At 36.7% G+C, this 25,893-nt stretch overlaps 1 protein-coding gene across 1 annotated transcript in view; it reads left to right on the forward strand.

Annotated features, from left to right (window-relative positions):
- N (neurogenic locus Notch protein) overlaps nucleotides 1–25,893 on the forward strand; it is a 135,872-nt gene that overhangs the window by 31,672 nt on the left and 78,307 nt on the right. Inside the window, exons 3-4 of the mRNA XM_018446296.1 lie at nucleotides 17,800–18,156; nucleotides 20,145–20,300. Of these exons, the coding sequence (XP_018301798.1) occupies nucleotides 17,800–18,156; nucleotides 20,145–20,300 (513 nt within the window). The remainder of the gene's footprint in view (nucleotides 1–17,799; nucleotides 18,157–20,144; nucleotides 20,301–25,893) is intronic.

Genomic DNA, 25,893 nt, shown 5'->3' on the forward strand with positions numbered 1-25,893 from the left:
TGCTGCAACTAATTAAATATGCTATGCCATATTTTACCATCTAATTTGCTGCAGCAGTCAATCTTTTTTTTCAGTGTAGCGAACATCCAGTCACTTTCCAATTTTGTAAGTATAACGTAGGCATAATAGTTATAATGTCTCTCGCATTTGCTCTTTCTTACACAAGTGTTTCTTGTCGTAATTTCTGCGAAAGGCTCGTCTGCTCCAGTAGATAAGTGGAACTAGATAGATAGGCGGCGTCTGATTACGCTGGAAGAACGCGACAGTAATGAAATATGTCAAGTGATGACTTGGCAAGAATCGAAGAGAGAACGAGGACAGTCAATTCTGAGGAAGGATTTCGATTTGAGATTGAACGAGTATTCAGTATGTGACGACGACAAATTATATCTCATGGAAGTAAATCATGTTATTAATTTTATACCGCATCCTCGCTTTTTTATTTTCTCTTTTGCGTTTCGCCTCTTTTATTTTCTCCTCTCGCATTTTATCTCTACTTCTTTGCATCTTTTCTTGGTCGCTTTCCTTCCGCAACAGGACAATGACTGTCACTTTCGCGCTGCGCAAGAGAGATGTGAAATCAACCAACTCCGATAAGTTTAACCGAGTTTTGCTTTAGGCGAAGCTGTCGTTAGACATGAAACTGGGAAGCGAGCGAGCGAGAGAACGGTAGGGGGACGAGAGAGGATTCGCGTATCGAAGGAGAGAAAGAGTCTGGTAGAGAGGCACGAAGTGGTGGGTCCCACCCACTAGCAAACCCTCCACCTCGAGACTCTGAACTCGTGACCACCTCGGGCTGATATGTCGAACCGAAACCCTACGTTTCTTCTCGACTCACATCCCTTTCGCCTTTCCCTCCTCGCCTTCCACTCTTCCTCTCAAATTCTGTCTCTCTCGCGCTCTCTTCCCTTCACCACCGATCAACCACGAGAACCCCATGGCTCTCCTCTCTTCGTCCTCTTTTCACCTTCTTTCTATCCAGACTCGCGAGACTCTCACGAATACTCTTCCCATGATTTACTCGGCCGTCTTGGAAGAGAGAAGAGTTCGCTCGTCTATCGACCGTTCTCTTCCCCATTCTCTATCTTTTCCCATTCTTATTCCTCTTATCTCATCTTTGTCTGTTCGTCTTGTCGGTTCATCATTTCTTGTCGTTTTCGATCGCAGCGAACACGGTGAAAGATGGAAACGTTGATAAAACTGCGTGTCGCTGTTACCGCCTTGATGTGATTTATATGTATGCGATTATTAAAGAAAAATCGAGGATCTTTAGCAAACATTATCGCAGTGAATAATACATTGATAATAATTATTCCTATGAGCTCGACAGTCAAAATATTGGAATCGATATGTTATTATAAACACATGAGAATAATTACTAAACAATGATTATCAAGATGTATTATTGATACAATTTTTTTTGTACCGAAAATTAATTTTACCAAAATCACTTTCATATTATGACATTAAAAATTTAAGTGATATATATTTATATATGTGTGTATAAAATAATCGTAAAATATATCTTTCATCACTCATCCTAGAAATTGATCTTGACGCAAGATTAAATTTCGTTCTCTTGGCTCGTCTCAATATGTGACCTTTTTTGCGCGCATTTAATAATCACTCTTGCCAATCACACTTTCAATTAAGGACGCGCAAGCGATTCCGGCACAGTCTCTCGGCCGACGTTTGTCGGAGATTGGAGAGAAGTACTTCGTCAGGCTGTCATCGGACGTACGAAGCCGCGTGTGCGCGCCTTGAAGAAGGTCTCTCGTCATTTTCGGCGTTCTTTGTCTTTCGCTTGCTTCGATACTCCGCGCTACTCTGCCGAAGGCAGTTACAACAATTAACCGCGGCATGCCGAGGTTACCGCCAGTGAGACATGTAGAGAGAGAGAGAGAGAGAGAGAGAGAGAGAGAGAGAACTGGCGTCAGCTCTTAAGAAAAAAAAAAAGAAACTTGACATATGTCAATTATCTCACCGTCATTTTTTATCCGCCCTCTATATGCCTCTCCTTTTAAGTATATTGGTCCATGGACGTAAAGTCACCAGCGGAGAACATTAAATATGATCTTATTTTTCATACGTTTTTTTATCGTTCTTGACATCTTACCGAAATTTTTCATCAAGTAGATTCAAATCCTAATATCATAGTATAAATCATATAACAGTAAAAAAATTAGATACATCCTGAATCAGATATAATTGCACAAATTGCGTTAATTAACGCATAATTAATTATATAATTACGATACATTTTTTTATGACGATTATATTCTCTGACATAATTATTTATACTAAAAACAACGTTTACTAGGTACAATAGAAACATCTAATATTCTAATGTTGATGTCTATAGAAAACATAACGTTAATATATAAATTTAATTCGTCATCCATAGAATCCTCATAGAAATATCTTGTGTTACACAATAAAAGTATTCGAACATCTTGTACTTCCATAAGTTCGCGTTAGCCACGTATTAATGAAATTGATAGGTTTTTTCTTTCTCTTGTGTTGAGCGCGCGAGTTATCCTCTGCATAATTAAGAAGTCAAGATTGTCTGCCTATGTATTCAATATTTTTGGTACCAATAGCAGCTTCGGGCTAATAGATAAAGAAAAGCATCCCACCATCTGTTCCTTCCCTTCTCTCTCTCTCTCTTTCTCTCTTCTTTTTCCTCATCAGCTTCTTCGACTGCATCTTCTTCCTCATCGTGCTCTTTCTTTGGCGCAACCCACACGCGAGGAGATAAAGTGGAGGATGATCGACGCAGTAAATAAAGTATAGAATACGCATATGTAAATCACGAAGGGCGCACCCACGCCCCCTTACTCGACGAGCTTCTCCCCCTTCTGCCTCTTTACACCCCGTCTTCTCTCATCCTTCGCTCTATCGATGAGTCTTATTCTATCCTTTTTTCTCCCGTGTGCCTCATAAACCTCTTCTCCCGGAGTAGAGATGGTGGTTAAACGAGGAAGAAGAGGCGAGGGAGGAGAAGAAGAACAGGGAGAGGACGATGGTGCGTGTATGAAGGTGGCTCTATTCCTCACACAATACCCTCCACTTGCGTTCGTGTAAGCGGAGTGCTCTTCAACTTCTTCTCGCAGCCTCCTCAGTGCAGCAAGATAAAGCAACCGTGATACTGCACTCTCCTCTTCCTCCTCCTATCGTCTCCACCCTCGTCACACTCTTTTCTTCGTATTCTCCCTGCACACCTTCCTTCGTCCTTCTCTTCTTTCCGCATCTTACATTCTTCTCCACCTACTTCATCTTATACATTATAGAGCTCACTATCGCTCGATCCACGTCGTAGTTTTGGGAGATGTCAAAGATTGTATTCTCATTAGTCTTAATATTTTGATCATAAAAAAGAAAAGATCTGTTAAATGTTGTATACATAATAAATTTAATATATTCAGAGAAGTGTTAAAAAGATATATATAGAGAAGGTAATTTTATAAATTATAATTTATACTCGGAGTGTCATGCGCATACATAGAAACATTAAATTTTTATTTGATGTTTACTTTAAAAACAGGAAAATATTATATTATGTTGATTATAATTTTGATGAAATATTTCTTTTGTGTTGCATCAATGTTGTAATATTTATTTCAGAAATTTTAAAAGTGATGAAGGCAAGAGACAATCCCCCAGATAATATAAGACATGAAAATGGAAATCTTCCCTAATAATTCAGCCCTCGAGTCGTATCTCGTTTGTATTTTATGGCTGTTTCGTCCATATCGAACGACCATAATTTAACGGAAAGAACGATCTTGCTCCCCGCGAACCCTCCGGCTGATTTGCGTTCGCTTGATCGCGATCGATGTGCCTCTTTCGTAAACGTAAACGTCTGTTCCGACAAACAATAAGCGACAATCTGATTCGGCGAGAACCGATTTATACGGTCAATGAAACGATCTCGCGTAAATCAGATATCTATCTGCCGAGAACGTGTTAGGTTCGAGCAGCTAACGACTTGCAAAGTTTTTTTAAGAAAAATTACAAAGCTCAAAAAGGAAATGATAAAACTGATGAAACCATCAAAACTTTAGTTCACGATCGCTTTAGTTTCTGAATTATAAAATAATTAAAGCCTATTCTTATATTCTTGAAAATATATAATCACACATACACATTATAGAATAAAACCACAGATGTATTAGAATTGAAAGAATTTGCAAATATTTAGCGATATGCTTTTGATAACATTTAAACGGGCTACGTTAAACTTATAAGAGCTTGAAGCTCTTTAATCATATTGATTAATCTATTGGAGAAGAGAACATATCTATACGCTGCGCACGCCTGTTCGAGCCCGTAGTGAAGATCGTCCTCTTTATAATCAATTTCACAAAGGCCCCCGGCGAGTTGTAAAGTTTGAGATGAGCACGTGATGGTGCATATTACTCGAGTCTCGAAACTTATGCGCCAGTTGGAAAATCCGTGAAAAATTTAATGGGCGTGTTTTGTAGTCGAACAGCTTGTGGCCAAAAGGGATCGCATATAGGGACCGAAAAATTTTTGATGACCCTCTCGTACTCTAATATCGCGTTTTCGAGCAAGGTGGCCACCTGAAAGAGTGAGAAAGAAGAAAGAGACTATGGTAGAACGAAAGGTGGAGATGAGAGAAGCTTGAGGAAGAAAAGGAGAAAGGAAGAAAGTGGAAGGAGAACGGACTAGGCTGCCCAAATCGTAAATAAGGGGGCGATTGTCCTTTTTAAGCATGAGGCCCCGCACGGTCGGGCGCCGAGAAAGAGGCTTCCCCCTACTGATTGTCCCTGAAGAATGGTAGCCGCGTGATGGTCCTATTGTTCGAGCGCTGGTCCACGAGCACGCCTGTTCGTGCACGTGGTATGTATACCCAGGCGTGTGCGGTCACTCATACAGCTACCGTACATACATATACATGCATATTCACACAGGCATGCATCGTTCACAAGGGAGAAGCTAGCGAGGGTTAGATATATCTGCCTATCATCGGGTTTCCTTCTCCATCTTTCACCTTTTGCGTATCTGATGCTTTTCTTCAGGTCACGTCTCTCTCACCTTTCTCTAACTTCCGTTTCTCTTCAAAGATATTGTCTATGTTCCATCAGTGACTGACGACTAGAAGCATAGCGGGACGATTGACTTGCGAAAACAACCTGTTGATTGTTTTATATCTGTTGCACCCAAGTGTCGGTCAACGATCTATGTAATGTTCCTCGCTTGTAGTTCTTTCCTAACGTTTGTATTTCACCCATCGTAAGTTTTCCTAATTCAGATGATATTTTAAGTATGCGATTTTTTAAATTTTTACGGAGACGCAAGATATCCGCAAAATACTTCTAACTTTGTAAATGAAATTTAATGAAATGATAAGTTTCTTAAAAAACACATACAATGCACACTGCACTTAAATGGCAAAAGCAACTTGTAATATCTCGTTGTTAACTTAATTAATAATACAATTTGATTGAATTTAATTAAACCTCACAATTCCAATTTATCTATATTCCAACAATAAATAATTTCATTAATATATCTTTTGATGATCAACTGTATATTGTAATAATTTTGTTTCTATAATATCTCATATATAAAAATTATTTTTTTATATTAATAGAAATCTATATTCTTTTTAAAATTTTCTTTTCGAGATCTGTTAATTTTGTTATTACGCGCTGTAAATCTCTCTCTCTCTCCCCCCCCCTCCCCCATCTTCCTCCGTTTTTCTTTTTTCCTTCTTTTTTTATCTTGTGTCCCCATTTTCTATTCTGTGACATCGATCGATCAATAGCATATTGTCGTTTTCGCTTTAATATATTATTTTTACGACGACGTTTGAATCACCTGTTGATCACCACCTGTTACTCTCGACAGTGCTGATTCTCGCGCATGAAAATGCGGACGATTCACTTCTACCAGTCTAATTGCGCGCGCGTGATTTTCTGTTTCTTTTTCCTCACGTAAGAGAGAGCAGTTTTCTCCTTGAAGAGAGGAAATTTTACAAATGAGATTCTGAATAACATGACGCGACTAATAGTTTTATGTATATGTTACAAGTATCAATTCCATTTCTCTTATGCACAGTTCTTCAAAAAGGTTATCTGTTTTTTGTGTTTCTTTAAACTATACGAAACTTGTTCTTTACGCGAAAATTACCGAATATGTTATCTGTTTTGTTCATATGTTTAAAAAATATCTTTTTACTCTCTACGTTTCTTAATTGTAATGAAAATCTCATTCCAAAAGAATTAAAATACTGCCACTATCGAAAAAGAGTGAAAAATTTGCATTCTTGAATAAGAGTGACAAATTTTCACTCTTTTTTTTTTTGGAATGAGATTCATTCCAAAGGAAAGAAATCACTTCTTTTTTTGGAGTGAATCTCATTCCAAAAGTGTGAAATCTCACTCCAAAAGAGTAAAAATCTGCATTCTTATTAAAGAATGCAAATTTTTCACTCTTTCAATAATATTTTAACTCTTTTAGGGTGAGATTTTTTCACCTCAAGAAATTTAGATAGTAAAAAAAAAAGTAGAACCAGGAGATAAATTATTCACTAATATGTGCATTAATTATATGGTACACTGAAAAAAAATATCTTAATTTCAAAGATATATTTCTTTGTTCGTATTAATATAATATATTAAATTAAGATATTTTTATAAAATATATATTAAATTAAGATATTTTTTCTCAGTGTACAATATTATTACATTTAACATATAAAATCATTCTCGTCAATAATACATTGTAAATTATCGATAATTTTAATTAGCGATATATAATTAAACAAATTTCTTTTTATATTAATATTTTTACTTCATCATACATATATAATATTTGTTATTATCATTTTTTTTCATGTCAATGTGAGTAAAGTAACAGAGCAATTCCACTTGAAATACGACGACGTTCATATGCAATATCTTTCCTTCGGGACCTACGTGATCGCAACACAATCGCGCAAATGTGTTTATTTAATCTTGAGACTCGTGAGCCACGAGAGAAGGGGTTACAAGTTCGTCTCGAGAGTCTCTATAACTCGTAACGTTCCTCGAGTTTGTTTACTGACAGACGCTCCGCTTTAGGTAGAGTAAGCGCGTCTGGAGAATTTCACGTCGTTCCCATCTCCGCCTTGTTATGATACTGTGTCATACTCGCATATATTTACATAGTCTCTTACAGAAGTGAGTCTCGAAAATGATTCAGTGATATGATTGCGAACGAAAACTTACAACGACGACTATGATGATGATTCTTGTTTCAGGTATCATCGAATTAGACATTACTCGCACAAAAAAAGCTTACAGCATGTATTATTCATAGATTTATTTTAAAAGGCTTCACTGACATATTTTATACTAGCGCTATGAGACCAAACTTTTTTCAACCGATTCTCACGTTTTCGTCGAAATTTTTATCAAATGTATTTCGCTTTTTTGAATCATATTATCGTTATACAAATTTCTTGAACTTGTAGCATGAAATTTATATTTATATTAAAATGTAACTATTTTTATTTATCACGATAATTATTTTTTTAATTATGTCTAAGTATATCATTAAATTCATATCACAAATATCTATTAGAAATGATGAAAAATATAATCATATTTTCTCTTGTAACATTAATAAAAAAATTATATATTTTATTTCTCATATTTTTCTAGTATGTTTTACAAAAATGAGAAAATAGTAACATTAAAAAAGAACACTTTTTGAAAATCTTTTATTACGAATGCAACTTGTTGAAAATCTGCTGTTCAAAAACAACTTATTCAATAACGGTTAAGGAAAAAACTGAGTCTGCTCCCCAAAGGAAGCACGTTCCGTATTATCGGCACCTCGTGGTTGCGCCGAAACCGTCTCCCAATCGCGATCAGGTCACAAGCGAGAGTGCATCGCAGGAATTGTTGGGATAAGGAGGGAGGGATTGTGCACAATATCTCGTCGGCCGGATCTCTCCGAGGTCCATCATTAACCGGGGGACCCACCTCTAGGGTGAGGCCATTACCCATTCAAATTACGCTTATCGGTGATTCCCCTCGCGTATATATGTATATACGTGCGTCTCTTATGGCACCAGAAAATCGGACACAGAGGAAGAAAAGGCACGCATTCTCGAGTGAAAAAAAATGTGCTCCAATCTAGCGAGAGTGAATAAAAAAATCGAATCTTGAAAGAGAGATGGAAGAAGAGGGATGAATGGGAATTTCCAAATAAAACGTACAATATATTACTCTTTGTCACTACTATCAAATAAAACTTAATCCATCAAAATTAAATTTTTATAAAACTATACAATTATTAAATGGAAAACATTGAATTAATAAGACTTAAAAAATATGAATACATAGGTATGTAATATGTTTCCAAGTCGCATGGCATTATAGAAAATTAAACAGATAAGCAGATATTACGTTCTTTCTTTCCTTATTTATTGTCACTTTGATATTTTTCGTTCTTTTTGAAACAGCAAAAACAGCTTTGTATCAACTACCAATCCATTGTACGACAAAATCTTAAATTTTCTCTTTCTCTCTCTTTTACGTTTTATAATTAGTATTATATTATTTAGCAAATTTTTATACGAGTCTCTTATGCAGATTATGTTGCTAGTTTGGATATGTTATCCGTCTTTTCACGTTAACACTATTGCACTACATTTATATGAATATATTTTACAAACTTTAGTAACACGACATTATCCGAATGCATCACATATTCTAACTCGTACATCCTGATTTGAATTGCCTCTTTACTTTCCGCTTGAATTGACCGTGTATCTTTCTCGTTTTTTTTTCCAATTGATCTCTCTCGTTCATTGTCCTCTTCCCCCTCCCCCTTATCTCAGCTTCACCAAAGTACCCTCGACCACTCCCAATCCCATATGCCGACGTCCATCCGGCCCTCCTTTCTATTCGGTCGGCATATTATGCGGCGTTCACGTATGCGCGCAATGGGGCACAGATACGATCGTTCATCAAACGGAGAAACTACACTTTAAACTTCTACGGAACCACGGAAATCGTCAGTTGGTTTACGGTATTTGTTGCAGTTGTTAGCCGGTACGGCTTAGAATTGTGCATTTTTCATTTAAATAGATACTCATTTGATTCTTTATCTTCAGAATCAGAACTCGTGACGATTCGTGGATGAACGTAACTATAGAACAAAACGACTAGACATTCTATACGTAAATAATAACCATTGCTTGTTTGATTCTCGAAACAGCGTACTTTTTTAATCCAAAAGTTATAGCACTAATATACCTATATCTCAATAAACATTGTTACAAGATTAATTTGATTTAAAAAATTCAGGTGCAGGAATAAGATTAATTTCGAAAAAAGTTGTTATTTTATTACTTAAATCATAAAAAGACTAAAGGGATATTAAAAGACTAAGGAATATTAAAACAAGCCAGTAGAGATAAATGAAGAAAAGATATTGTTCCTTTTTACTTGTATTAAAAATCATTTTGATTGTTGATTTATCGTAGTACGTATTTATCATAGTATTTTATTTGCGCAATGTTAATAATATCTTTTATACGGAACTTCCATCCATAAAAATATTGGACCTTTTTTGTTATTATAAATTTAACTAGTTGATTCTGACAGAAGGGCAAAGTGCTTTATGTCGGCTCATTAGATCCGCTAACGAGGACTAACCGTATCGCGATAATTACTCCTTACTTGGATTTGAAACGTTAGCAGATGCATACACATTCTCCCTCAGCCACAGTTATACTCTAGACTGAATGGTGATCGATGACTATCCTCGTCGACATTACCACGAGAAAATGATTGCCCGACTGTTAATAATTACTGTAAGCAACGCCTTGCAACATGTAATATATATTAATTTCCGTAGCACTTTAATTAATTTTAAGAGAAACAAGTGCACGTGCGAATGTAAAACAAATTTTACAACTTACGACCTATCGAAAAACAATTAAATTTCATTCGTATATCCTTTAACTTAATTTTTAAATATTTTATACTTTCGCTTTTCGTAACGCAAATTTATAAAAAAAATGAGGATAAGAGATAAAAATTAATAAAAATATAAAAATAGATTCTTTTTTTATGGTTAAATAATTAGATTTTGTTGTTTAAAAATATAGTTTTCTATGTATTGGAAGTTTAAAATTTGAAAGATGGTCAAGTGGTCATGCTCCCGAGAATGTCATCAAGTGCACCAAGTTGCATCTAAACTATGTGCATCTTGACTATGTGATCAAAATAATGATAATGTTTTGCCGCCATTCATGGCAGTGGACAAATAATTTTTCTAGGAGGGGTATCCCCTCCGCCTGTAGCGTGCTCGTGGCCATCTAATTCCAGCTATGCTTTTTGGTGGGGAGGCACGATCCTCACAGTTAACCTTCCTCTTCACTTAGTGAAGTCGAGTATGTTTTCAGTGTATCTCAATTGATCATACTGCTTCGAAATATTATGTTGCGCAATTAGAATGCGTTATTTAATCCATGTCAACGAGGCACTAACATTGTCTCGAATCTATTAAAATAAATACTCCTCTCCCATTTGTAATTAAAATCTGCAATTGCTCTTAATTATCTAGATATATCTTTTTTCATTGCTTGTAAATTTTTTCATTATTTGTAAATTGCAAGCATTTTGAAGATGGGGACGATTCTCCCTTCTGTAACATGCAAAGAATGAAATCAATGATAAATTAAGATGAGCGTCTCGATTGTTCCCGAAGAATTTTTTCGCAATGTCCTAATGATACGTTTTTCGCGCGATCTTTTGCGACTCTTCTGGAGCGTGAAAGCAGGAAGTCGCGCGTACTCGTTCCCGCGCCGGTCGCCGCCGATTGAGCACCATCGTTATCGTCGTCGTCGTCGTCGTCGTCGGCGGTGGCGGCATGAGAATTTTCCCACAGTCTCCACCACGTGGGCTCAGCACGCGGGAAGCACACCCGCTCCCGCGATGTTGCCACACCTCGACCCGACTGAGAGGCACTGCATCGTAGCGCGCCTTATGGGCCAGAGGAAGGGAGGGCCACAGAACGAGACGGAAGGTTCCAATTGAAGGGAGGAAGGTAGTACCACAGCGATATACGGTGAAGGAGGAGCGAGAGAGGGGAATTGGAAACAGAAGAGAAGGGACCGCGATGGAGGAAGAAAGAGACGGTCAGTCGTGGCTGTGATGCAAAGGAAAGAGACACGGTGTGTTAGCGTGAGCACAAGGGGAACGAGGTGGAAGCGTATAGGGCGTTTTATATGTAGGAAAGGACATTCGACACGGACGTCCTTTCGCTGCTTCTATACCATCGCGGGGTGCTCACCGCACAGCAGAGAATTTAACATTTCTGACCTTTTTCTATCTCTTTCGCCAATCGATTGCTAATAATCGATATCGACGCTCAAGCATTAGATATTTGAATTAAATGAAACAACATATTACGCTTCCTGTATGACAAACACACTTGAAAACACAAGCTGGAAATATGATCCGGCGGATATAACGCATCATGATGAGCGACACGACGGAAGAAAACGCTAAGCGGAAATAAAGGGATATCCTTGCGATAGAAGGGAAACCTTAGTGGTGTACATTAAGATCGTTCTTGCACGATGTAGAGTGTGAGTCAGTTTCGTGGAAACGTGAAATTCCCTCATTTTTTAATCTCCGTGAGAGGAAGTTTTCGGCAACGAAAAATTCGTAATTCATTTTCAGGATATATCGACCTAATAAACAAGCAGTATCTCGATTTCTGATTTCTCTTTCTCAAGAATTCTCCGAGGTCTGTGTCCTGCCCTTTCTCCGTCTCACGCGGATATTTTAAGGTGAATGAAATCATTTAGACTGCCTCGGCGCGGCTAATTGCCACGACTCTGCCAGATTCTTGAAATTCCGGTTCAACCTGAACTGTCACCCAACGCATCCTTCGACGATAAGAGGATCAAAGAATAAAAGTAATTTTACATTCCATCGAAAGATGTCTTTGTGCTTTGAAGAGACTAATCATTTCTCGAATCTTCTTTTTTTATGACACTCTCATATTAGAATAATGAATATATTTCAATTATAAAATAAATACATATACATTTTTTTTACAAGTGTAACAAAAAGTCTGTTTTTCTAACAATTTCTAAAGATAATGATCATACTTTATAAGATGTAACTATTCTTACTTCGGAATTAGGATAATTTATATGACAATTGAAGATAGAAGGATAAATATTCGGACATTTTTGCAACATATAATATTTTAATTTTATATGTATATATATATATATTATATAACTATACATAGCTATACAAATACATATATAGGTAATATTTTAATTTTATACATATATATATATCAGTTTCGAAACATTAATATTACAGTTATTATGAAGATAGGTGTGTGGAAAATAATTTTAAACGCCGAATCTCACTACAGCTCTGCGTTGGTAATAAAGTAACGGATACATGTATCCTCGTCGAATAGGTTCCGCTCGACACACACTTGCACGTATACACGCGCATACATGTGTGCAACGACTACTCCGATCTGGGGTGAAGCTCAACGGACAATTGCAATTATGGGGGTTCATCCAGGTCGATTTATAAGCAGCGGTGGCTTTTCTATCTTTATCTGACGCATCTACGCGCTGTTTTCTTTCTTTCTTTTTCTTTCAGCAAATTTTTGCGTGGCCCTTTTTTCACCTCCACGCGAACACTCGCAATGTATCTACCTCTCTTTCTTCTCTTCCCTCTAGTCCCTTACGCTGTTGGACCCTTTGCATTATGTTAATCACGGTGCATGATAGGATTTATTTTCGGGGGGTTGGCGGATTTCCACGAAAAGGAGGGACGCACCTTATGGAAATCATCTCTCACGTCATTAGCTCGGTTATCGAGCACCCTCCCTCGTATCCTCACAAAATATGTTGCGTCTATGTAAGAAGTGCTAAGAATAATACGTGTTCTAGCAGGAAATAAAAATAATGAAAAGAATGTAATCAATTTTATGATTAATATGTTATATTAATCGCATATTTTTATGTCCCGCATTGTCAAAAAGAAATAAAAATATGTTACTCTATACAGGATGTAACTGAAATAACGCCCACTAATCATATATGCTTTCAGTTACATCTTGTGTATAATAATATGATTTTTTTTAAATAATTAATTTCATAGAGTTTAATATTAACAACTCTTAAATAAATGGATATATACGTACATAATCATCTCGTCTGTTTTTCCGTTACTTTTAAAAATTCTTATATTTGTTAGTATTATAACATTATTTTAAAATATATTTGGATATTATATATATGCAATATAAATATATGTAATATGTAACCAATATTATAAACATATACTGTTGATTATATATTATAACAAATTTGGAAACATATTGGCAATATATTTATGTGTACGTATATATATTTTATATGTTACATATTAGCAAAGTATAAATTTTAATCGCTGTGCTTGTCTGCTATCAAAAGGGGGACACTTGTTTGCAAGATGGATGAAAAATGGAGTGCTGCAGGGGGCATTGGTCGATTTCTTATCGATATTTCGAGGCTGTGTGAATAGTACCGTTGTAAGGCGAGCAAAGAAATAAAATGATGTAAAAAAGATGCAAGTATGAATGCGGAACGAATGAACGTGTAAATACGCTCGTGGTCGATTCTTAGGTAAAAGAGGCGCGTCTCTTTTGTTCACGCCGCAGGTATCGATATTAATGGCAATCGATTCGTCGTGCTGGATGGACCCCGCATCGCCACGCCGTTGCTCGTTCCCGACTGTCTACCCTAATCGTTTGGTCTCGGGGGGTCCTCGAATGTCCGAGTAGCTCCAGTTTTTCGGAGCGTCGTCCTCGCGTTCCCGCTCGCGCGCCTTTTCTGTCGTAAGCGTCGAGCGCGACCGATCGGTAAATCGATCGACTTTGTACGGAATATGAGATTCCGTTGAATGCCGCTGTTTGATGTCCGCCGTTTAATTATGCCTCCTCACTCAAAAACTTGAGAGTCAATATCACGTGGACCTAAGCGAAAGAAGATGCGCGAGAAGAGCGCGGAAAGAGAAATGGAGACAGAACGAAAGAGAGAGAATAGAAGAGAGAGAGTATGAGTACCTCCAGGGGAAATCCAGTCACGAGGAAGGGAATGCAAATGCCATCGCGAACGTTGAGCCGCAATTTTGTTCTTGTAACGGAGTCTCCTGAGGAAAAAGACCTCGAGTGAGCAAGATATTGTAATTGCATTATCATGAGAAAAGTTTATGATATACATCACACACAGGAAAAAATTTTTGTGATATCTTGTTTGATAAATTATTGTAACATACACTTTTTTCCACCCGTATTCTAGTTCATATTATTACATTTTTCGTCTCTCTTTTTTCTTGCGAGCGTATTTTTATATTATTGAATGAATTAATTTTTATTACATTGGGGGAAAGAATATTTAAGTTTGTGAATTATAAAGATCTTACCGTAGATGGATGTAAACCTTTAAAACGGCGTGACGTCTTTTTTAACATGGTAACTTGAGAAGGAAAGAAGCCCTTGTGAAGTTTCTTGGCGGAATCTCGATCGAAATTCCAGCTTGAAACCTTTCGAGTGCGACTATTCGTGCGCACCTTGCGAAAAATCCATACCATCTGAAAATTCCTATGGTGCGACATTTCTCGTTAATCGCTTAAAATTGCAAATGCCCAAATAACAATGAAAAATCACATTTGATCCTTATAATTATTTTATTTATCATCTTGTTTACCATATATTCAAAAAGGATACTTAATGATTATCATCAACTGACATAAATAGGAGTTATTATAATATAGAAATCGTGAATTTACCGATATATCAATAATCAGGAACGAAAATTGACGAAAGATCAATTTTTAATGATGTCTCTCTCTCTCTGAAGCATACTAGTTCTTAAATAATTTCGATGAATTGCGGCGAACCGATTTACTTTCGCGTCGCTTGAATATTAATGCCTTGGGCATTCTTCGCGAGCTTCTAGTATAATAACGTGATAAACCCCATGGGTACCTGCTGGCCTGCGTTTTTACCACCACCCTCATCCTAAGTCACGTCGCTACTACATAGCCGCGGGAGCGTAGTCGGATGTTCCATGAGACATAAATTATGCGCGCCATTAGATGTTAACTGTGGTCCATGACCAGGTATGTATCACCGAGTAACAACTGATACTGGTAGATAAGAGCAAGTATCGAGAAGAACACGTAAAAGGAGAGAGAGAGAGAGAGAGAGAGAGAGAGAGAGAGAGACAAAGTTGTACTTTTTATATTGATTGAGAGCTGCACGTACCCGGATTTTCTTAAGGCGTTTTTATTTCGCGTCTAATCATCCCGTGTGCATCAAATACCTTAGCTCGTTACTTTTAATCTGACGGACTTATCTTGTCGCAATGGATTATCTCTGAACCAAGGTTGTAGAAAATGCGCGATATCGTTACGATGATATATCGATGAGAATATTAGTGTGATTATTCGAAATATTTTACAGTGAATGACAAAATTGAAAATTTTTTTAAACCTTTGATATTATTTTTGCAATATAATAATTGCTGCATTCATATACATACAATTAATATGACTAAAATTAAAAATTTGCTGCACTGATGTTTGATGCATTACTTATTTACAGTAATGTTATGTAATTATTTGTCATACTCATTAGCATAAAAGATAAATTGTCTATATTGTGAAAATATTGCATAAGTATAAATCGATGCGACCGAATGTTAGATCATGTAACAGTAATAAACGAATTACAGATATTAATATATTAATAAGTGCGCGTCACGCCGGTATGATTCTTGCCAGTAATTGACAGTATCATACAACATATTTCTCTTAGCGAGTTATTCTGCAATGAATTAAACCTACACACAAGTCATTAGTATCTCGCAATAATATCGACGTTTCGCGCAACATGTCGCCATGGTAATTGCCGGGAGGTTCTATTAGGTTATCACTTCGTTTTCTGTTCGCGGTCTCGTTTTCCTTGATGTCTGCTTGCATGTACAAGGACCACTCACAATCAGAGTTACTGATCACCATTCCTTATTGCCATTTAATTACAGCAGTGACTTATCTACTGGTATGCCCTGCCGCGCTTGTTTGTTTCTTCACAATCTCATTATCGGAACTTTCGTGGCAAGATAAAGATCAAATTCTATAAAAGATACATGTCTTTATAACATTTATTTTATCTTTGATATATATAAATACATATATATAGTCGAAACAGGTACTTATTTAAAATTAAATCTAAATTATTATATCAAAATGGAAGCTTTGAGCAGAAAATAGATGCATAAAATATAAGAATCAGAAAGTTCAGAATTATTTTAAGTTATATCTATGTCGACAATGTTAGTCGAAATTAATCAATATTTATCTTTATATTTTTATTAAACACTTATTATAGTATAATTGATTTATAAATATTTATTAAACACAAGGATTTATTGCACGCAGTAATATACGCAATAAAAGGTTTCTCAGATCACCGTCGCGAATTCGTTAGCTATCGCGTGTCCAAATGTTTGTTTTACCCAACAGAATAAGAGCAGAAAGCGACGGATGAATAAAGTTCCATAATGTGCGGATAATCGAGCAGTCATGCAAGGTCTGTTCGATTGATCCACCATCGATCCCTATCGATCTTTTTCTTGTCCTGAAGTTTAAGGACTACAATCAGCTGACGTTAGAAACGATCCGTTCAAAAACAGAAATATCTAATTTTCATTCAACAATTTTTTAACGTTGCATATGCGATCAAGTATATCAAAAATTATGCACACGTATGATTTCTTTTCAAAGGCTTTTTCCTGGAAACTTTGCATCGTGCATTCCCTGATTGAGATAGCAAAACATGAACTTGTTCACGTTAACGGAACTGCGCATTGCATTTTGTCGTAAAAATTGGCGTACACGCGGTCTCAGACGTTTCCGCTTCTATTTGCTTACCGTTTCTTCGCGCGATTTACGCCGGAAGAAATCCGTCCCGGCGTATCGGAGTGCCAATTTCATGGTTATCGGAGCTCATCGCTTTATTCTTTCGGCGTGTCAGCTTGTGATCTCTTCTTACTCGGTTGGCCTCGACCGCGCGATCGAAGCATAAGTTCATAGAAGTGGTAAAACCGACGCCTGACACCGACGGCGCGTCTCGATTTTTCACGCCGGCGGACGTGTTGTGGTAATGAGTTCTCTTTATAATCATGCCACGAGCATCATGCTGATGCACTGCCGAGAATGATCGCAATCGCTGCGCATCGTGCGTTTTTTGTCATCGTCCGGTCCTCTCTTAAACGCTGATTGGAAAATATCTCCGCGATTCGTAGAAGGTTACTATTTCTTTCTTCTAAGGCTGTTAATACTCACATGATTATTAATAGCACTGCCGATCATATAATTATGCAAATGCATTCAAGTGTCGCGAATGAGATCGAGTAATAAAAGCTAATTACGACGATTTGAGAGTTTCACCAGTACGATCCGGTTACTGATAGTTCAATTATTTAAATAACGCATCTCTGAAACACATCGTTTGTCATTTCTATTTATAGAAATTGTTTAAAATTCGTATTAATTTTTTTGTATTATTTATAACGTAATTATCTAATATCTTATCTTTAATTATAAGAGTATTCATTTTTTAGTTTGTATCTCATGCGCATCGTAATGTTGATTCTTTATTTATTTCCATTTCTCATTTTAAGATTCAATTTTAATGTCTCTAATCTTCTGTGATAATGAAATAACGTATTGCGATCTTTTCATCTTTCAGGATTTCGAGGCGATCACTGCGAGGAGAATATTGATGATTGTCCGGGCAATCTCTGTCAAAATGGTGCCACCTGCATGGACCGAGTGAACGAGTATTCTTGTTTGTGTCCACCGGCCTTTACGGGCACGCAATGTGAACTGGATGTGGACGAGTGCTCGGTACGGCCGTCCTTGTGCCACAACGGGGCCACATGCACGAATTCGCACGGTAGTTATTCGTGTATATGCGTGAATGGCTGGACCGGACCCGATTGCAGCGTCAACATTGATGACTGTGCGGGCGCAGCCTGCTTCAACGGCGCGACTTGCATCGATCGCGTCGGCAGCTTTTATTGCCAATGCACATATGGAAAGACCGGTAAGTCGTGAGTTATTTTCCATAAAATTTTAATCGAAATATGTAGAAAGTTAAAACAGAGTTTTAGATCGTCATTAAGATAATATTTCCTATAGCGCGTATTTATTAGAGACATTTCTGTTCATTTAGATTTCCCTAAAATCAGATCGGAGTGACCGATCAGAGTACCTATGTTTAAAATGTCTAAAATAATTGTGAATATATTTATTATACTTCGAAAGAACTATATGATAATTAAGCTAATGCATATATAAAATTAGTGTAACATCAAAAATTATATTTTTTTAATTATATAGGTATATTTTTTACACATTTTGGAGTCATTGTAAATATCTTAATCTATTCGCAAGATGAGTCTCGAAGAGTTTATAAAAATTGTTACAAACAAAGACATTATTTGTAAAAACGTTCAGTATCAATTTTTGTTTGAAAAGGTTTTCAAACATCCTATATTTTTTACATTGTAACCATATCACTGCTACGTTTTATCGTAGCGATTATTACATTAGATTTGAGTGAATTTTACGAATCGTCATAAACACATATAATATCATCCAATCTGAACAATTTGACGGAAGTCAAAAAGTCTCCGTTCGGGAAAGGAAGAAAATCGAGTGTCTTTCCAAGGCGAGTTCGCGCGGCGCGTATCCGCGCGAGAGCAGGGTGATTAACTCGATACCGAGTATGGTCGAGAACAAGACTCGCATTGCAACGCGGCAATGCATCGGCAGGTGCAGCCGCACATATGCGGTCGGTATGATGTGCCGGTATACTGCGTATAGAGAGCGTAGAACGGGTCCTTCGGAATCTCGAGATTCCGAAGACTCCCGGGGCTCCGGCTTCTCGCCGTGTGTCGACCTTGGGGACTGAAAACGAGTTTCTGTCCTTACTCGCCCTGTCCCGTCGCCCTGCCGCGGGAGTAGTCGAAGTAGAAGACGCTTTTCAGATCGATTCGCGCGACGATCGCCAAATACAGGTATATTCCTCTCTCGCGGTCAGATCCACCGTCGCCATTCTTGGAAGCCGCGTTTATACCGAGTGACTACAATTTCATTCAATCGCATAGTCTATTTAGTCTATTAACGATGTCGAGGGATATCGTTCATGAAAAATTACTAATTGTTTTGCAAAATAAATGAGTAATTTTATTCGATGTCTAGACATGCCGATGCGACAACTCATTTCGTACATTTTTTAAGAAAAAATTATATTACGTTCTGCATCTTCTCTTACTACTTTCGACGATTAGAAAGAGAGGACTTACTGTAGTTAACGAACACGCGATGCACAACGCAAAATATAAACACGTAATGGCTGTTTCTTGCGTTGCCTTCAGGCGTGCTTTCAGTTCAGTAGAGATATACTTACAGTTAGCCGTGCGCGGGTGTGCTCTTGCATCTGCATGCACTTATTCCGGTTTATATATGAATATCCCGGAGACTTTGGTACCGTTATTGGAGGGACTTCAAAGAAAAGTTCGTTTCGACGCACACGCGATCCGCTTCCCAAGGAAAATTACATCCCGCGGTCAGCTTTCTCAATTTATATTGTCCTTCTTAGTTTGCTTGCTACGATGCTTGGTAATTTCCTTAATTAGTTTTATAATAATCTGTACAGATGTATAATTTACTGTTGAAGGAAATCGGAAAGTTACATGCGTTTTCCATGTTTTGTAAATTATTATCTACTATTTTCATATCGATGAATGAAAACATATTTTTAAGATTTGACAATTTGTAATACTTGGCAAAAAATATATCGCGTGTACTTTTTATGATTTATTTATTATGATATGTTACAATCTTAAGAAATTGTCACTCGGAAATATTTGTTATCAGAATGGAAATTAAATATTTTTATTTTTATTAAAAAATATTATATAGAGATAATTTCTTTTTAAATTAAAGTTTTATATAATAAAAAATATAATAGATATATATAATAAAATAAATATGAATTTTTAAAGAAAAACGGTTATTTTTTTATAGGGCTGCTTTGTCATCTCGATGATGCCTGTACGTCGAATCCGTGTCATGAGGGTGCGATCTGTGACACTAGCCCTATCAATGGATCCTTCACCTGCTCTTGTGCCACCGGATACAAAGGACTGGACTGCTCCGAGGACATTGATGAGTGCACACAAGGTTCGATTTTCTTACATTACTTCTCGTAGTTCTATAAAAGTTTTTTCTACTTTTATATATTTTTTACGATTTGATCTTCTACTCTACTTAAATATCTTTCTCGTTAAATGTACTTCTGTAGATCTTAACTTTAATAAAATTACGAACTGTTGAATGACATTTTCATACGAAGTGAATAAAATTTCAAATTGTAAGTTAGTAATTGCCGATTATGTAGGGATAAATTTGGTTAAAATGAATCAGTCAATTGATCACTGACTATGGATTATATCAATCGCGGTAATGCTACAATTGCTTTCGGAAATCGCTTCTAGATCGATCCGCATTCGGTTTATCTGTTTCGGCCAACTATTAATCCGCGTTTCGAAAGTAATCTCCGTTTAAATCGAAAGTAATGAGCGTCTCGGTTGTCGGCTAGTTATTAATGACAGGCTCGATTCAAGAACACAGAAAAGTTGATCAACGGCGCGTTTGCGCACGATCGGGCAACTAACATCGTGAGGATAGCTATCAGATAGATGTTATCACACGGCGAGACCAGTTCGCATTAAAGTCACTTGGAAAGTAATAAATTGCTCTCGCGACGTTCAAATGAAACGGTTTGAGAAAATTCACGAATCATCGAAGCGGCAAATCGCGGTTTATCTTTGTGGAAGTCATATTTAAAAATGCAATTATTAAAAGCATTGAAAATTCTTGTTGAAATAAAATTTATATATATTTTAAATATTGTGCGAAATCAAATAAAATCGCCAATATGAATCTGAGATGGAACATTGATTTATTAAAGCGATAAAATGTTACTCGAAAAGTAATTTTTGAAATGCTATATAACTTCTTTCGAGCCGTTTTAAAGTTCTCGAGATGTCTTTTTTTCACGCGAACTTAATTTATTATTGCGAAAATTTATTATTAAGAAAATTTCAATGAATCGTTGACGAAATTGACCGATGGTTTCGCCGCTTGAAGAAGTCATCGAGCTCCATAATATTTCCTTTTGATCACGTATGTTCGTGCGTTTGTCTGTCTGCCTGTCCACCTCGCACGATCTGTGCGTGTTAACATCACTGCATCAACGTGGGCAGTGATAATTGTCAATCAATGCTGGACACGCGAATAATTCTTTTTTTTCTCTCTCTTTCGAAAGAAAAGAGAGATAAGAGTTTGTTACTCTGTTGACATCTCTTTCGTTAATAGCTCCGTAACTAAAATCGGAATCTAAAACGTTGTTTCGCTACGAGCTTCATAATCACGACAGTCACGCTTTGATTTTTATTCATCATCGATCAATGCATTTTTACAAGAAGCGAATTAAAAAATTTTTTAACATTCTTTCGATTTTAGTATAAAATCCATTGCACCACTTCCTAATTTTGCGTCTACTTTAATCCTGTAAAAGGATTTTTTATTCTGTTCAGTCAATTCGAAAATTTTTATACGACTGTAATGTGATAATTTGGTCACTCCAGCATCCTCTTAAATAGTATTTGAATGTAGACTCTATATTTAATTAAATTTCCTAGAACGTAAATTATTTAAGAAATTATTTAAGAAATTACACATTTAAATAGAGTCGTGATTGACAACCATAGTTATTATACCGTTTTGATACAGTAAATAGATATGTTATTAGTCGGAAGTCACTAAAGGTGAAAGAAATAAGATGCGTCAAAATCGATATTGCGCTAAAGATTTTTCAAATGAGATAACGGCAAGATCTCCGCTCGCGGCAAGACTCGAGTACAGTAATCGCTGGATTAATGTGCGCGATGCGAGTGTACGGAGGCCCCCACGGTCCGTGCAAATTGAAAACCCACACGGGGCAGATTGGCGTACGGCAAATCGATCGATTACGATCGATTAATTCGGCGCCGGATCCGCGCGTTATTTATTGTGCCGGATCCTCGTTCTCATCGCGCCATTCCGTCGACGTTCTCGTCATCAAGCCGTGATCGATCTATCGCCGGTCGGGAAGCTTTAATCGACACATGAGTCGTGCGTAGCACTGCGGGACTGTAGTAATAAAAATAAACCTCTACTAAGAGTTTTATTTCAGTTTTATAAAGCAAATATTTGAAGCCATCGAAATTCTATACGATTGTGAACAATTGTCATAAAACGTATTTTCTTTCTAGTTATATGTACGTACATTATTTATTTTGTTATAATCTAAATATATATAAGATATATGTATAATATGGATAATTATTTTTAATATTCCATGCATAATAACTCAAAAAATTGATGAAATCAGTTTTAGTTGAATAGGCGTGACTAACAATAAATTATTTTTATGAAAATTTATTCATAAAGATTATGTCTCGAAATTTAGACATTTCTACGAATGGAATTAATTCTTTGTACGGTATGGTGATCACGTTGAAAGCATGAAAACGATAAATTTTAAATCGTTGATTTTTAATTTGAATCTTGACCGAAAGATGCCAATTTATTATTTACCCGTTGCTCGAGGTGACATATCGATTCGATTACACATGTAGCGTGAACGTCCGCAGGGGAACAGTGATCCTTAATAACATACTGCGATGTACCCAATTTTCTCTTCCTTTCTTGATCTTTAGCTCCGGGCAAACTTGTCATTCGTAGTCGTTCCTCTTTCCTTGGTACCGTAAAACTGTGATATGCGACCTATGATTGGTAGGTCCCGTGTGATGTATCGCGAGGGAGTTCCACTGCCAAGACGACAACGATTATTAATAATTCTGCGAAGATAATTAATGGTCGTGTAGAAATTTATCGAGATTTCTTTACAGCAACCATCTTGAATAAACTTCATATTTAATGGTGCATGTACGCAATATCTCGTCATTAGAAATGTAATTGTTGATATTGAAATACAATTATTGATATCTTAATGAATGCACATTTTTATTATAAATGTAATAGAAAAGGTTTTAAGCCTAAAAAACTTTAGTGCAAATAAATTCGATAAATGTTAATATAATATATAGTAATAATCTAATTGATAATAATAATCGGCAATTTTTTTTTCGTTCTACCGTTTTATACACATTGCCAGATGTTATGGTGTAAATAAATCCATCATGTGTTAGAATATTTTGACAAACACATTGCGAGCCCAAAACCGTGAAGATTGAGCTGCCGTTCAGTAACGTACGCGATACACGTAGGTAATGAGTTTGTAATTAGCCGGTGGACAGGCAGTAGTCGCGGGTTAATTAATAGTCTGGCCAAGACTCGAGCGCGGCATGGAGCCACACACCTCGCTGATTTCCGTGATATGCACACAGACGTGCGCGAGACTTATCATCTGCAAGGATTTTGTACGATTCACATCATAAATCGGGATTCTGTCAGTTTTAAATGTCATCAACTAAGAAACAGATAGGAACAAAATACTATACGTATGTCTGATTGTAACATATATAGATATATTGTAAGAGTGAAAATCAAACCGAGAAATGATCAATATAAATAAGCGAGGGTTACATTCAATCAAAGCGGAGATCTTCGTATTTTAATAATCTAATATTTTTGCGTGAATCTTAGAATTTGTAATCTAAGCAAATACTGATTATTTATCGTCAGTCTTAAAACACTGTCCTAAGCTGAAACTGACGTCTATAAGCTGACACAATCACTTCAACACAATCGTATAAAACTTACACAGAAATGGTGATCCGATTGACGTGGAACGTCCCATATATATAGGTATATAGGAAGTTTAAATTATAATCCACTGACACACAAATCCTGAGTGAATAAAAAATGATGCTCGATCTTGTGAGTAATACGAGTAATATTAAAATGTAATATTCCTTGGAAGATATTTGCGTGGTATAAAATCAGTTCTTTACTGATTCAATATACGAGATATTAGCGAATAAGAATGCGGAAAGCAAATCAAAGAGCTTACATTCGCGGAATATCGCACGAATAATTGAGATTGCGATTAAACGAATATATTATAGACTATCATGAATTGTTGGGATCATAAATTGAATGGGAATGCGAACTCGTTTAAATGGTGGTAGACGAAAGACACACGAAGGAGAATCTGGAAACGACTCCGAGAGTAGAAATCATTTTCGTTCCCGGCATCATAATAAATAAGCAGCACCGCCCGTAGTGGAGCACGGCGGTTAATACGTTTCGCTACGGACAAAGACACTTCATTAATAATCGAAAGCACGTCTTTTGTGTCCGCAAGATTTCTTCCTCGACACACTCGCCCCACTAACTCGCAACGAGCGCTCGCGTTGCACGCGCGGTGCAGTAGATTTCTTCCTCGCATTAGTAGCTGTTCGTTAATCAACCGTCATGGAATTAATTGGATTTCGGTTGTGAACGTGAACAATTGACTTGGTTCGCCTCGCGTTGATTGCCACACACTTCGAAAGCATGCCTTGTTTTGTACGCAGTAATCGTCGACTTGTGACTTGTAATTATCGTATGGAAACAACGCGATCTAAAATAACGCCCGTAAATGATCTAAAATGTTAATTTATGTTTTAACATATTACTTAATATATGTTTAATCATACGTGTGTTCTTTTAATATATACTCAATTTTTTAAATATTATACCAATATTACGTGACTTTTAAATTTTTTTAAAGGTTTATATATATATGTACATTCGTGATGTAGTGTACCCTATAATTTACAAAAATAGACATTAAAAATGCGTTATATCGTACGTAACGGTGCAGTTATTTATCATTCGCTATGAGTTATTCTCGTGGTTGATAGCGTTCGTTCATTGGCCCGACTACATTTGAAATATGTCCAGATGCTTCGTTTCGACCGTTAGGCATTTTTTTGTACGTCCACGAACCAGGCGATGAATTAGAGGATCCGCGTTTTTCTGTGATCGTCTGCGTTCCTTTCGTCCATCCGACGGTGGACGGCGTCGCGTTCCACGTTTTGCACGAGGTATCGTAATTAGGAAGACATTATTCAAAGACAGCTCCCCTTTCCCCGAGGAGGATCACTTCTCTCCTGCAGTCCTCTCTCGCGTAGACCTTCGGCTGCCTTTGGCTTCGGGGGCGTACGATTACTCACTTCTATGCGAAGGACGTGATTCGAGAATTTATCAGTAAATTATTGTACGGCTACGCACATGACTCTCTGTTACGCCCGTGCCATGCGAGATGATGAAGGGCAAACTACCCCTTATGCCATATAATGTCCGGTTCTTTCATGTACATGAGTTTTCATCCGTCAACTTAGTGATTAAACGGTATCATCGTTGTTACCGATTTATTGTTTATATTCTCAATTCCTTAAAAAATCGTAACTTTAAGAACATTCAGGAGAAATAAAAAAATGTATTTATTGAACAATATCTCTATTTATATATTGTAATATTACTCCATTTTACAAATTTCAATTTTTTTAATTAGAAATTAGAATATATACGAAATCAACTTGAATGAAGTCAACATAGATGCATGTAATCATTATTCATCGAAATTGTCAAAGAATATAAATATATTTTTATTAATAGTGAGTTATAGATAGATTCTATACATTCACATTCGAAAACAGATGATTCAATTAACGCTTGACACACCATCGTGCATTTTTTAACCATTCGAGATCGAGGAGGA

This window comes from Mycetomoellerius zeteki, unplaced genomic scaffold, assembly GCF_001594055.1.
Source record: "Mycetomoellerius zeteki isolate Tzet28-1 unplaced genomic scaffold, Tzet1.0 scaffold179, whole genome shotgun sequence".
Taxonomy (NCBI): Eukaryota; Metazoa; Arthropoda; class Insecta; order Hymenoptera; family Formicidae; genus Mycetomoellerius; species Mycetomoellerius zeteki.